Consider the following 13280-nt stretch of genomic DNA (forward strand, 5'->3'; position numbering starts at 1 on the left):
TGTTGGAAAATGAATCATTTTGGAGAGTGGAAGGAAAATGAATCATTTTGTTCTTTCCTTTCAAATCCTCACAAATCAGAAGGAAAGTTAGGAGGGAAAGTGATCCTCTCATTTTCCTCCACTTCTCTCCTTTAATGAAACTCGGGAACACAAATTTCTTTTATTTTCTTCTCATTTCCACCAATTTCCTTTCCTTTCTCTCGTTAAGTTTAACTCGGAAACGGGGTGTTAAGTTTTGAAGAACTAACGATTTGAAAAGAGAGAGACGCCCCACTTTAATTATTACTATTACATTTATATTAAAATAAAAGATAAAGTTTTTAAGAAAATAAGAAAAAAAAACAAATTAAAAAAATATATTAATCATTTTAACTTTAACGGGACCAAATCTAAATAGAAATACCATCAAATAAACCACGAAACAAAAAAATCAAAATCATTTTGAATAAAACCTAGAAAAAATACATACAATGGTTGTCAAAATCGTGATCCTGATTGTAGGATCGTACGATCCTATGATCCTAGGTATGCAAAACGATCCGAATCATATTTGGGGTAGGATCGCAGGTAGGATCGTAAGCTCGTAGGATCGAGATCCGATCCGATCCTATATTTCCTTGAATTTTTTTTTTATTAATTTTTTTTGCAAATGAATTTTTTTACCATTTTATGTTTTTTACCATTACCAATTTACTGTTTATCATTTTGTGTTGTGACTTATGACTAATATTTTAAAATTTTTATAACTTTTGAACGAAAAATTGATTGTTTGAAATATTTTTCATGATTAAAATTTATAAATTAAAATTATATTTTATTTTGTAGGATCTTAGGATCCCGATCCCGATCGTACGATCTCGATCTTACAAACCCAAAAACGATCATACGTAGAATCCCTATTTCGACAACCTTGATATATATATATGCTATATTTTTTTTATAGTTTTGTCATAAAAAAAAATAGAGCTTTAGAGACTAACAATACGTCGCCGTTTAACTCCCATTTAAATAAAACTTCTAACGCCGTAAATAAGCCGGTAATGGAACCTATCTAAAAACCATCCCTCAAAGCTCACGCCGGCCAGAACTCCGGCCTTCCCTTCCGCTCCAAATTCACAGAGTAACTTCATCTTCAATTGGGAAGAGCGTTCGATTATTTATCTTTTTCTTTCTGCTACATTTCTGAAAGCTCAGTGTTGATTAGTATTCACTGAGGATGAAAGCATCATGAGATATAAACAGCGCTAATCTGCTCCCTGCGAAACCACAACCTAAGCACTGGACTCGCTTCCTTCAACCAATACAGTAACGTTATACATCCATTTACTCTTTCTATTCAGCTACTTTTACTGAATTTCATGGCATCTCATTGTATTTCCGCTTCTTCGTTGTTCCCCTCAACTTCCTTATCACGTCGACTACAATCTCGAAGAATTAGACGCTTACCTAACGCTAATTCATCAATTACATGTCATATATGTAACTCAGAACCCGAAGAAGAATCAAAAAATAAGATAACTGCTTTGAATTTACTCCAAATCTCTGTAACCCTAACGATAATATCGGCTTCACTACCCCAGCCTGTATTAGCAGCCAAAGTTTCACAAAAGAAGCGTCCTCCCAAAAAGACGAATACATTAACACCCGAAGAGTGGAAAACATGGTCACAAGGACTCCCTGTTGTAGCTAATCGAATTCCATATACTGATATTCTGAATCTGAAACGCGATGGAAAGCTTAAACACATAATTAAACCCCCTGGTAGAGGTTTAAAGGAAAGACCTGTAGTTGTTTTAGCTGTTTTAGAGGATTCTAAAGTTGTCAGACTTGTGGTGCCTTCAATAGACAGTGATCAGAAGTTTTGGGAATCATGGGATGAAATGGAGATCGATTCAATATGTGTTCAGGCGTATACTCCACCTGTTAAGATGCCAGATGTTCCTCCCCCCTTTTTAGGGTTCTTAGCAAAAGTTCCTGTCTGGTTCTTTTCATTAGTGAAGCCAAAACCAGTCTCAAAAAAAGTCTTGGAGTTAAGGAAAGCAAGAGAGGAGCTTAAGAAGAGCAGAAGCAATGAGATGTTGAGTAGAAAGAAAGAGATAGCACAAATGGAGAAGGCAATGAGAGCACAAAAGAAGATGGAAGAGAAGAGAAAGAAAATGGAGGAACAAAAGCTCAGAAGCGAACAATCCATGATTGAAGCTGAAATGACATACTCTCGCATGTCTAACATGTGGAGAGATTTAGCGCGTGACTCCAATGTTACATTGGTTATTGGGTTGTTGTTCTTCGTTTTGTTCTACAAGACTGTTGTTTTAAGTTACAAGAAGCAGAAAAAGGATTATGAAGATAGGTTGAAGATTGAGAAAGCAGAAGCTGAAGAGAAGAGGAAAATGAAGGAATTGGAAAGGGGAATGGCAGGACTTGAACCTGGGGAAGATGATGATGATGAAGAAGGAAAGGAAGGTGAGGAGAATCCTTACATGAAAATGGCTGCTCAGTTCATGAAATCTGGTGCTAGGGTTCGTCGTGCACAAAATACAAAACTTTCACAGTATTTAGAAAGAGGGGTGGATGTGAAGTTTACAGATGTAGCTGGACTTGGGAAAATTCGGCTTGAATTGGAGGAGATTGTCAAGTTTTTCACACATGGTGAAATTTATCGCAGGCGAGGTGTCAAAATACCAGGTATATGATACTTACACTTTGCTTGGTGTATTAGCTGAAAAGTTAGCTGTTAGCTGAAAAGAAAACTGTTATATCGTAAGCTAGTTGATAAAAAAATGATGTCTGGTAAACTAGTTGAAAGATATAAAATGACATAAAAGGGCATTTAGAATAAGATGTTTTTTTTTTATAGTTAATTAAGGGTATATTTAGAAAATTAAAAAAAAAGCTTTTGAAAAGTTAGTCTTTTGCATACTAGCTAGTAGCTTAAAAGCTAGCTGATAAAAATGACGTCTGGTAAAACTAACTGAAATATATAAAATGACATAAATAGATAGTTAAAACTTAAAAGAACATGTTTTTTATGATTAATTATGGGTATATTTGGAAAATTCTAGAAAAGATCTTAAAAAGCTAGTCTAAGGTTATATTTGACATACTAACTGAAAAGCTTGCTGTTAGCTGAAAAGTTAGCTGTTAAATAAAAAGCTAGCTGATAGCTGATAGCTGAAAAGCTAGTTGATAAAAAATGGTGCTTGGTAAAACTAGTTGAAATATATAAAAAGACATAAATAGACATTTAAAAGAATATGTTTTTTATGATTAATTCTGGGTATATTTGGAAAATTCTAGAAAAGATCTTAAAAAGCTAGTCTAAGGTTATATTTGGCATACTAACTGAAAAGCTAGCTGATAGCTGAAAAGTTAGCTGTTAAATAAAAAGCTTGCTGATAGCTGATAGCTGAAAAGCTAGTTGATAAAAAATGGTGTTTGGTAAAACTAGCTGAAATATATAAAAAGACATTTAAAAAGAATGTGTTTCTACTTTCTACAATTCACTTGATATATTTATCAGGTGGCATTCTTCTTTGTGGGCCCCCTGGAGTGGGAAAGACTTTGTTAGCAAAAGCAGTAGCTGGTGAAGCAGGTGTAAACTTCTTTTCCATTTCCGCATCACAATTTGTTGAAATATACGTTGGAGTTGGTGCTTCACGTGTTCGTGCACTTTACCAAGAAGCAAGAGAGTGTGTAAGCATCCTACTTTCTCATACTTTTATCAAAAAAAAAAAAAAAAAAAAATTTGTTTCATATTTCGATATTCACATTCTCCATCTTATTAGGCTCCATCTGTTGTTTTCATTGATGAACTTGATGCGGTTGGAAGGGAACGTGGTTTAATCAAAGGTTCCGGTGGACAAGAACGTGATGCAACTTTAAATCAGGTCAGATTAATTATATTCCATTTCCACTAAAATGATTTTTTTTTTTTTTTCATTTACTAATTATTTTTATTTTTCAGCTGCTTGTATCTTTAGATGGATTTGAAGGAAGAGGAAATGTGATTACTATTGCTTCCACAAACCGACCCGATATTTTAGACCCTGCGCTTGTGAGACCCGGGCGGTTTGACAGAAAAATATTTATTCCAAAACCAGGCTTAATCGGACGCGTTGAAATTCTAAAGGTTTCATTAATTAATTAATTAATTAGTTATTGTTTATTGGAGTATTAAATGTTTTTTGTTATTATATTTATAGGTGCATGCGCGTAAGAAACCAATGGCTGAAGATGTAGACTATGCTGCTGTTGCTACCATGACTGATGGAATGGTTGGTGCTGAGCTGGCAAATATTGTTGAGGTGGCTGCCATTAACATGATGCGTGACGCAAGAACTGAGGTATTTTATTTATTTATTTGTTTTTTTAATTTGAGTTATTTTGTTTTTCTAGTAAGTATAATACATCAACATATATATACATATGTTGTTTAATTTGTGTGTAGATAACAACAGATGACTTGTTACAAGCTGCACAAATAGAAGAGAGAGGAATGCTTGACAAGAAGGAAAGAAGCCTTGAGATCTGGAAACAAGTGGCTATCAATGAAGCAGCAATGGCTGTTGTAGCAATCAACTTTCCTGATCTTAAAAACATTGAATTCGTATGATTCATATTCTCAACATTCTTATTTTTATAAATTCTAATTTTAAAAATAATAATAGTAAATATTTACTTTGATCAGATTAATATCGCGCCAAGAGCAGGGAGGGAATTAGGTTATGTGCGTGTGAAAATGGATCATATCAAATTTAAAGAAGGCTTGCTAAGGTACACAACACAACAACAGATTTAATTTCATTTTTAAATCCTTTTAATTCTTTTTTTAATATTTAAAAATTTGTAATTATTTGATACAGTCGGCAGTCACTGTTAGATCATATTACTGTTCAATTAGCGCCACGAGCAGCTGACGAGATTTGGCATGGTGAAGATCAGGTGACACAATTTTCTTTCTTTCTTTTTTTTTTCTTTAAATTTTTTTTTTTTTTTTAGTTTTTGTAATAAAAGTTTATTAATATAAACTGTGCAGTTGAGTACGATATGGGCTGAAACATCTGACAACGCCAGGTCAGCAGCACGGACGCTTGTACTTGGTGGTCTTTCTGACAAATATTATGGCGTATCTAATTTTTGGGTTGCTGATAGAATCGATGTATAATTTTTTTTTTTAACTTTATATTATATTTTCACTTTTATTATTATATCTGATTAAAAGTTTTAAAAAATTAGGAAATTGACACGGAGGCATTGCGGATCTTGAACATGTGTTACGGGCGTGCAAAAGAGGTATATTTCATATCATTATCTTATCATATATTGTTGATGGTGATTTTTCATTTTTTTTTTTTTTTTTTTTTTGGTTAGATTTTGGAGGGAAATAGGAAACTGATGGATGCGGTTGTTGATACGCTTGTTGAGAAGAAGAGTCTAAACAAGCAAGAATTGATTGATCTGGTTGAGTTGCATGGGTGTATAAGACCCGCTCCACCAAGCGTAGTGGATCTTAGGGCTATAAAACGTGCACACATGCAATCAATGTTGAACCAAAAGGAAGAAGAAGCTAGTAAGGCCACCATTTGAATGATATGAGAATTTGTCATGTGGTGGAGGGAGGGGTAAATTGGTAAAATTACCCAAGGTGATGGAATTTATAATAATGGTTATTGGGACAGAGGTGGAATTTTGTTGAGTCAAATTTTTGTAAAGCGTTTATTGGGGAAAAAGAAATGTAAGGTGTATTGTTTTAGATTTGTAGATTTTAGAGATTCACACTTCACGCTTTTAACTCACTCAAATCTTTGTGTATTCTATTTATTTGTCAAGTTGATGCCATTTCAAGAAAAATAAATAATTTTGTGAAAAAAACACATTTGAAGAAAAAGGGATTATTTTATGCTAAATATTCAAAATGTTAGTTATTTTGTGACATAACATCATTTTTTTTGTCATTGTGTTATTGAGACTAAATAACAGTTTTAGCTTAGATTAAAAAAAAGAGTAAATTACATGAATGGTCCCTATGGTTTAGGGTAATTTGCGCGTTTGGTCTCTAATTTATTTTTTTAACTCGGACTATTTTTATAGTTTGATTTTGTTGCGTCATTAGTCCCATTCACTTATACCAGTTTTTACCCATCTCTTCCATCAATCTCCTCTCAGCCCCCTTTTTACCTTACATATCTAATGTTTATTTCTCTTATACCAGTTTATTTCTCTCGACCCATTTTTACATTACATATCTGAGGTTTATCCATAATTATTGTTTTTTATAAGAGAAATAAGCATAAGGTTATAAGGTAAAAAGGTTGAGGGGAAGCGGATGGAATTGATAGGTGGGTGAATGGAACCCACACCTATTAAACAATTTCTTGTAATAAGTTAATAATAAATAAAACAATTAAAGTAATAAAAGGATATATTAGTCATTTTAAGTCCGTCGGGACCAACGACGCAACAATATCGACGGTCCGAGTTAAAAAAAATAAGTTAAGGACCAAACGCAAAAATTACCATAAACCATAGGGACCATTCGTGTAATTTACTCCAAAAAAAAAAAGTCACAATATTACATTAGTGTTAACAAATTCATCAATTTTAATTTGAGAAGACTTAGGAGGGGAAAAAAAGTAAATTTGTTACTGTCTTAATACGTTAGTTCGGGATTTTTGGCTTAATATATCAAGTCAATCTAATCTAGATTGACAAAGAAAACACATCATGTCATCATCATGGTTTGGTTATTATTTTGAGTTAAATGAATTGTAATGTTGGCCTCAACTAAATAAAATAGCCAACATTATTTGATTTTACTTTGTGTAAAATGACATGTTCTGTAACTGAGAGCTTAAGGAGACGACCACACTGATACCCAAAAGTTTAAGAATGGTTGAGAGTTTTAGTTAAAAAAATTTTCCGTTGCCGGGACTTGAACCCGGGTCTCTCGGGTGAGAGCCGAGTATCCTAACCAACTAGACTACAACGGAACTTGACTATAATGCAAAATGTTTTTTTTAAATATTATTATTATACATATAGATTAGTGCCTGTGTTTTGACTTGTTAACATTTTAACCTGGGTTATGTTTGAACCTTACCAACTTTTGAGGATTGAATGTCACCTTTGTTTTATTATTTAAGTTGAAAAGATGATAAAAAAACATGATCATCCATCGTGCATATATTGTTATATATACTCTTTAAATGAATTAGAAATGGAATAAACATCCAAAACCCCATGTCTCACATCTTTTAGTGGGAAAAATCGTTACACAATTTGTCCATTTTGTTCCGTTATAACTTTTCTTTATTAACATGGCCCGACTCCAATATACATAAAATGTAATACAACTTGTTTTATTCTATCAAGTATCAGTATTTACCTTTCCAATATAATAAAATCCCTCAGACCGGATGACATTTTGATTTTTAGATGGGTCGGAGGTAAACACGCATGTGTGGATCTTACAGGGGTATCCCCTCTCGTGGGCCTGAGGGCTGGAGGTTTTCACAGGGGGGCATGCTGCTTTAAAAACAGCCACATGCAAAGTCACCAAACATGAGAGATCGTGCCTGGAAAATCAACACGTGTTCATACCATTTGCATTTGATACGTTTGGTTTCCTTGCACCGAATGTGGTAGAGCTTCTTAAAAGAGTACAACGAATCATGCATATTAATGTTATATCCCATAGATCTTCGGATATAGTCTTTAAAAGAATTAGCTTTACCATTCAAAAAGGCTTAGCGGCACAGCTTGTTGCCCGTTTGTCATCTCACTCATTGTACGATGACAATTAATTTCTAATAGATAAATTAACATTTGTTTTTTTAGACCTTTAATATAATAGTTGTCATCTTGATTTTCACTCGGATGCTTTTCATTCTCATAATAAGTGGCATCGTCAGATAGAACAATTGTATCTTTCTTGTTTGCAAATCGAGATGAGCCTTTGCATATGCATTCACAAAATCATCTCACACGCATAACAAAAATATTTCTTATAAATCAATTCATGAAAAATATAAAAAAAAAATTGTTATGAAGCATCTAGTTCTAGTTGACCTCAGCATGCCGCTCCTATAGGATAGCCAATTGTAGTAGGGTAAATGACACAAAAACACCATTTTTACACAGAAATTCGATTTTGACACCATGTTTTTTTTATGTCAATTTTGACACTGTGTTTTTCAATTTGTTACAATTCTGACCACTTGACCGGTTAACCAGGTTACATGCTGACGTGGCATGATGACGTGTCAGTTTTGGTGACGTGTTATGCTGACGTGTCAAAATTGAATTTTTTTCCACAAAAAACACTAAGTTTCACTTTTTTTCGATTTTGACACTAAGTTTAATTTTTTATTTCAATTTTGACACTATATTTTTTTAGTTCCAATCGAACATTATTTATCAAATTTTGTTCATTTTTGTCTATTTTCCATTTGAAACCGTATAAGTGTATTTTTTTATTACATTTTAAACCGTATAAATATATATATATTTTTTTCGTTTAAAACCACATTTTTATTTAAATACAAGGTTTTTTTTTTCTTACATTCAAAGAATTTGTTATATCATGAAAATCAAACTAACCACAAGCTTCTAATAAGATGTAAAAATTTGATGGGTTGCAAACTTGGTATCCGAGTTTTGATCGACTACACGCCTCTAAACCTCCAAACACATTTTAAAGTTGCATATTTAATATAAAATACAATTTTTATATAACTAATATATATTTATACATAAAAATATAGTTTGAGTGTTAAAAAAAAATTGTATTTATACAAATTAAACTATGGTTTTTAAATGAAAAAAAAACATATTTATACAGTTTAAATGTATTAAAAAAAATATTTATACGGTTTCAAATAGAAAATTGTCAACATTGAACAAAATTGGAAAAAATGATGTTCGATTTGGGATAAAAAACATAGTGTCAAAGTTGAAAGAAAAAATTAAACTTAGTGTCAAAATCGAAAAAATAAATAAAAACTTAATGTTTTTTGTGAGAAAAAAAATTCAATTTTGACACGTCAGCAAATAATGTCAACATGTCACGTCATCATGTAACCTGGTTAACCAGTCAAGTGGTCAACATTGTAACAAATTGGAAAACACAGTGTCAAAATTGACACAAAAAGAAAAACACGGTGTCAAAATCGAATTTTTGTATAAAAAAAGTGTTTTTTGTATCATTTACCCATTATAGTAACCATATGTTTTTGGGTATGGAGAAGAATAAACCATTAATACAAGAAAGAGTTTCATAATATGAATTAAAAGTTTGTAACTATAAAAAAATGGATGTTTTATGCAAATATGCTTATTGCTTACCACCAAAAGTGAATCCAGTCCTTCCATACACGGAGGTTGCAGAAACTCGAGATCAAGTGTTAAAAAAACCCAAGCAAGGATAATATAAGATATTTTCTAGTTGTATAAATAAATAAATTCTAACAAACAAATAAATTTTAAGATTAGATTGTCAGTGATTTTGCACTTATTTCATTACCTTATTGTGCCAAAAAAAGCAACTGTTCTCAAGCAAAATAATAAGTCGATAACATCAAGTTAAGGTAAGATAATAGTGTGAATATCGAAAAAACATAAAAGAAGATTGCAGAAGTACCTATATAACAATAATGAACTCTTTAAAACCTATAAATTCTTGGCTATCTGCAAATATGAATATTGGTTGCAAATAGAGTATATGTCAACAGCTACATTTTGAAGGCACTAGCAACAAAAAAGGGTTTCCGTTGCCGGGACTTGAACCCGGGTCTCTCGGGTGAGAGCCGAGTATCCTAACCAACTAGACTACAACGGATCTTGACTGTAATGCAAAATGCTAAGTAAATATTATTATTATACATATAGATTAGTGGATGCATTTTGAATTGTTAACATTGTAACCTGGGTTATGTTTGAAATTTGAGCATATTTTGAGGATTGAGTGTGACCATTGTTTGAGAAGATTATAAAACATTATCATCTATCATCCATCCTATATTGTTATATATACTCTTTAAATGAATTAGAAAGGCAATAACTAAATAAACTTCATTTTATTAAAACATAAAAAAGTTACTTTTATAGTTACTAAGAAACACCTCTCCCAATAATTAAGTAACGGTTAAGAAACACCATTAATAGTTAAGACTTTTTTTATATTTTTAATTAATAAATATTAGTTAACACATATATTTTTATATTATTTAATGATTAAATATAAATAAATAAATAAACACAAAATTAGAGGGAAAAAAATAATATCCTTTAACAATTCTCTATAGTTATAGAAAGTGTTTTGAGATTAGGAGATTTTTTGAATCTATAAGTATGGTCTTTCCGGTTTTTAAGGACCTGAATGTTGATAATTTCCATAAAGTTACATATTTCATAGTGTCATATAGTAAAATTCCTATAATTATGGTGAAACATTTTGTTTCATGGAAGAAAGAAATAATTATTTGATTATGTTAAAAACATAATTGGGTCTGAATTCTATTTAACTAAAACTTTTAATTGTCTTATTCTTATTATAGTATCTAACATTTATCAAATGTTTGCTGCTGTTCTTAAGGTCATTTCAAAGAAATAATGTTGGTGGTATAAGCTTAAAAAATAATAGTGTAACACCCCATTATGAGAAGTATTCGGTTGAGGTTTCAGACCACGGTATAACCGATTCGGTCTTTTATGGGTCTCGAGTCTTATTCGGAAGGTTTTAGGCTTGGGGGTGTGGCTGGGAACGTAAGGCTCCCCGCCACCTTTTCGAGGATATAAAGTTCATCGGAAACGCACTTAGAATGAAGAAGTTACAACACTTTTAAGTTATTGACATAATTGGTCCTTAATGGAGAAAGATGGCAAGAAAGGACCATGCATGCAAGGTAGCCAGCACGGGAGTACGCCCAACGTAAGTTGGGAGTACGCCCGACGTAGAGAAGAAAGCGAACACGGGTGTGGGAGGAGTACGTCCAACGTAAGCTCAGAGATCCTAAACCCTAATTTTGGGGGTCAAGCACTATATAAAGAACATAATGCCCTAGATGTCAGCCTCCCTCTCATCCTTAGACAGCCACCATGAAACCCTAATCCTTCCTTGAGTGTTCTTGGAGCTTAGGAGGTCATTAGAGAGAGTTTTGAGTGTGTGAAGCCATTTTCCAAGCAAGCAAAGAGCATAGCAAGGTAGTGGATCGAAGGAGAAGCCGTAGATCTGAGATTGTTGTTCCATTCCAGATCACCTTGAGGTATAAAGCTATAAACTTTCCTCAAATATGCTTAGATCTAGTGTAGTGTGGTTTTGGAGTCATTTTGGTCCCAAGTATAGAGATTTATGGTTCAAATCCGACTCCTAGGCCTGGAGTTGCCACTCTCAGTGCTAAATGAGTCCCTAAGGTAAAAAGTTGCCACCTTGGATGTCTTATTGGGTTCATGCATGAGTTAAGATCATTTGTATGAGAATAGAATGCCATTTTGGAGTTTGAGCTTATTAGGGTCATGAAAAGTCACCAAGTCAGTGACGTTGTTGTTTAAGATGTTGAAGAGGATCTGGATCTGTGTTTATAGCCGTTGGAATAGAGTATTAAGTGCTTAATAGAAAAGTGACTTAACAGAGAAGTACGCTGGGCGTACATGTAGGTACGCGCAACGTACTCATCAGATATGGGCTTGGTGTGTTTTAGGCCTCTAATTTGGGTCATGCATTGGATTTTGGTCCTTTGGGCCTTAGGGGGTCATCAGAAGTCAGATAATTTGGTCCAAGAATATGTTTGGGCTTAGGGTAAAGCCAATTAGAGGGATTGGGCTCAATTTAGCAAATTGGGCCATTAGTGGGCCACTAGTGGGCTAGGGAAGCCTACCTAGTGTTGGGCCTTTTTATATTATGGTTTTGGGCCTTAGATATGGACCAAGTTGGGCTAGGGGTAAAATGGTCATTTTACCCTAAGGAGAATTATTGGTTTGGACTAATTGATTATTTTGGGTAATGGTAGCTCGGGGAGTCGAGAGATCACCAGTTCGGGGATCTGCCAGCTAGCAGCGAGAGGTTTATCCGTATGATTCCACAGTCAGCTTGTGAGGTGAGTTTTCTCCTGTAGGAACGGGTCTACGACCACAATGCCGACCAGTTTAGATGTTAGTAGTTCTGGATTTAGATCTGATGTCGGGGTTAGTCCGATGCAGTTTATAGGTTCTGGATTTCAGTCTGATGCCGAGCGACGCCTTAGGAAGGTTTATATGTATGTTCCGAACTTCGGTTCGATGCCGGTTGGTACCCGAGGCAGGAATGCATGTTTAGTTATACTTGTTGTCTTTGTGATACTTTTATGTGTCTGGTAGGGAGGTGAGTGTGGGCGAGGGCCCGTATCTCATTACTAGCTGAGAGTGGACGGGGTTCCACATCTCATTAGTAGTAAAGTAGGGGCGGGGCCCAAGATAGGCGGGGACTTGAGTCTAGTAGTTACAACGTAGAGATCGTCTCTTATATATTAACATGATTATATGTTTTGTGGTATGTGTGTAGCGGGCGAGGCCTAGAGACAGGCGAGGCCTAAGAGAAACATATATGTATGCCGAGAGGGGCTTGATGTCAGGCGGGGCCTGATGACGGGCGGGGCCCGATGCTGGAGCAAGTCCGATGTCGGGTTAGTCCCGATGCAGCGGGTGGGGGCCTAGTATATGTGTTTATGTGTATGGTAAGTGGTAGATTGGGGAGCTCACTAAGCTTCGTGCTTACAGTTTTCAGTTTTAGTTTCAAGTACTTCCGGTAGCGGAGGGAAGAGCTCGGGATGACTGCATGGCATACACCGAGAAGTTTTAGCCTATGATGTTTTACTCTGATAAAAAGAACATGTTTTGAGATGATACTCTGATTTTTCATAACGACTTTTGTTTATTAATAAAATGTTTTGATAATTATGGTTTTTATTAATAATTTAAAAGAAATTTTCGGACCGTATTTTTGGGATGTTACAAATAGCATGGAATGGCACGGATATCATTCCCCTCTTTTAAAAGATTTTTCTCTCTCAGGAAACTCTTTCTTGCACATTTCATTTATTTCTCTCTAAGAAAATGTATCTCTCGTCTGCTTAGAGTGAGTGTGAGAGGGTGAGCGGTGAGAAGTGATAGGCGAGGGGTGTTTATGGTGGTTGAATTTTAGAGATGTTGTTAACACGTTGTCGCACATGTATTAAACAAATAAATTTAACACTACTGGTTGCACTAAAAATATAGCATAGGGATGCATGGTCAAATCCTCAGGGACA

General features: G+C 34.2%; 1 protein-coding gene and 2 non-coding genes across 3 annotated transcripts; 1 reads left to right on the forward strand and 2 right to left on the reverse strand.

Annotated features, from left to right (window-relative positions):
• Positions 1-1028: 1028 nt before the first annotated feature.
• On the forward strand, positions 1029-5887 carry LOC111907920 (probable inactive ATP-dependent zinc metalloprotease FTSHI 2, chloroplastic). The gene is made up of 11 exons (XM_023903727.2): positions 1029-2685; positions 3521-3693; positions 3786-3887; positions 3965-4129; positions 4203-4343; positions 4448-4606; positions 4688-4773; positions 4863-4941; positions 5036-5158; positions 5236-5292; positions 5371-5887. Exons 1-11 carry the CDS (start codon positions 1359-1361, stop codon positions 5584-5586), a joined length of 2628 nt encoding a protein of 875 aa, XP_023759495.1. The 5' UTR covers positions 1029-1358; the 3' UTR covers positions 5587-5887.
• A 1029-nt stretch (positions 5888-6916) lies between these two features.
• TRNAE-CUC (transfer RNA glutamic acid (anticodon CUC)) lies at positions 6917-6989 on the reverse strand. Its single transcript has one exon. It is a non-coding gene; the product is annotated as a tRNA-Glu (tRNA).
• Positions 6990-9762: 2773 nt separating this feature from the next.
• Positions 9763-9835, reverse strand: TRNAE-CUC (transfer RNA glutamic acid (anticodon CUC)). Its single transcript has one exon. It is a non-coding gene; the product is annotated as a tRNA-Glu (tRNA).
• Positions 9836-13280: the final 3445 nt, after the last annotated feature.

Source organism: Lactuca sativa, chromosome 4 (genome assembly GCF_002870075.4).
Source record: "Lactuca sativa cultivar Salinas chromosome 4, Lsat_Salinas_v11, whole genome shotgun sequence".
NCBI lineage: Eukaryota > Viridiplantae > Streptophyta > Magnoliopsida > Asterales > Asteraceae > Lactuca > Lactuca sativa.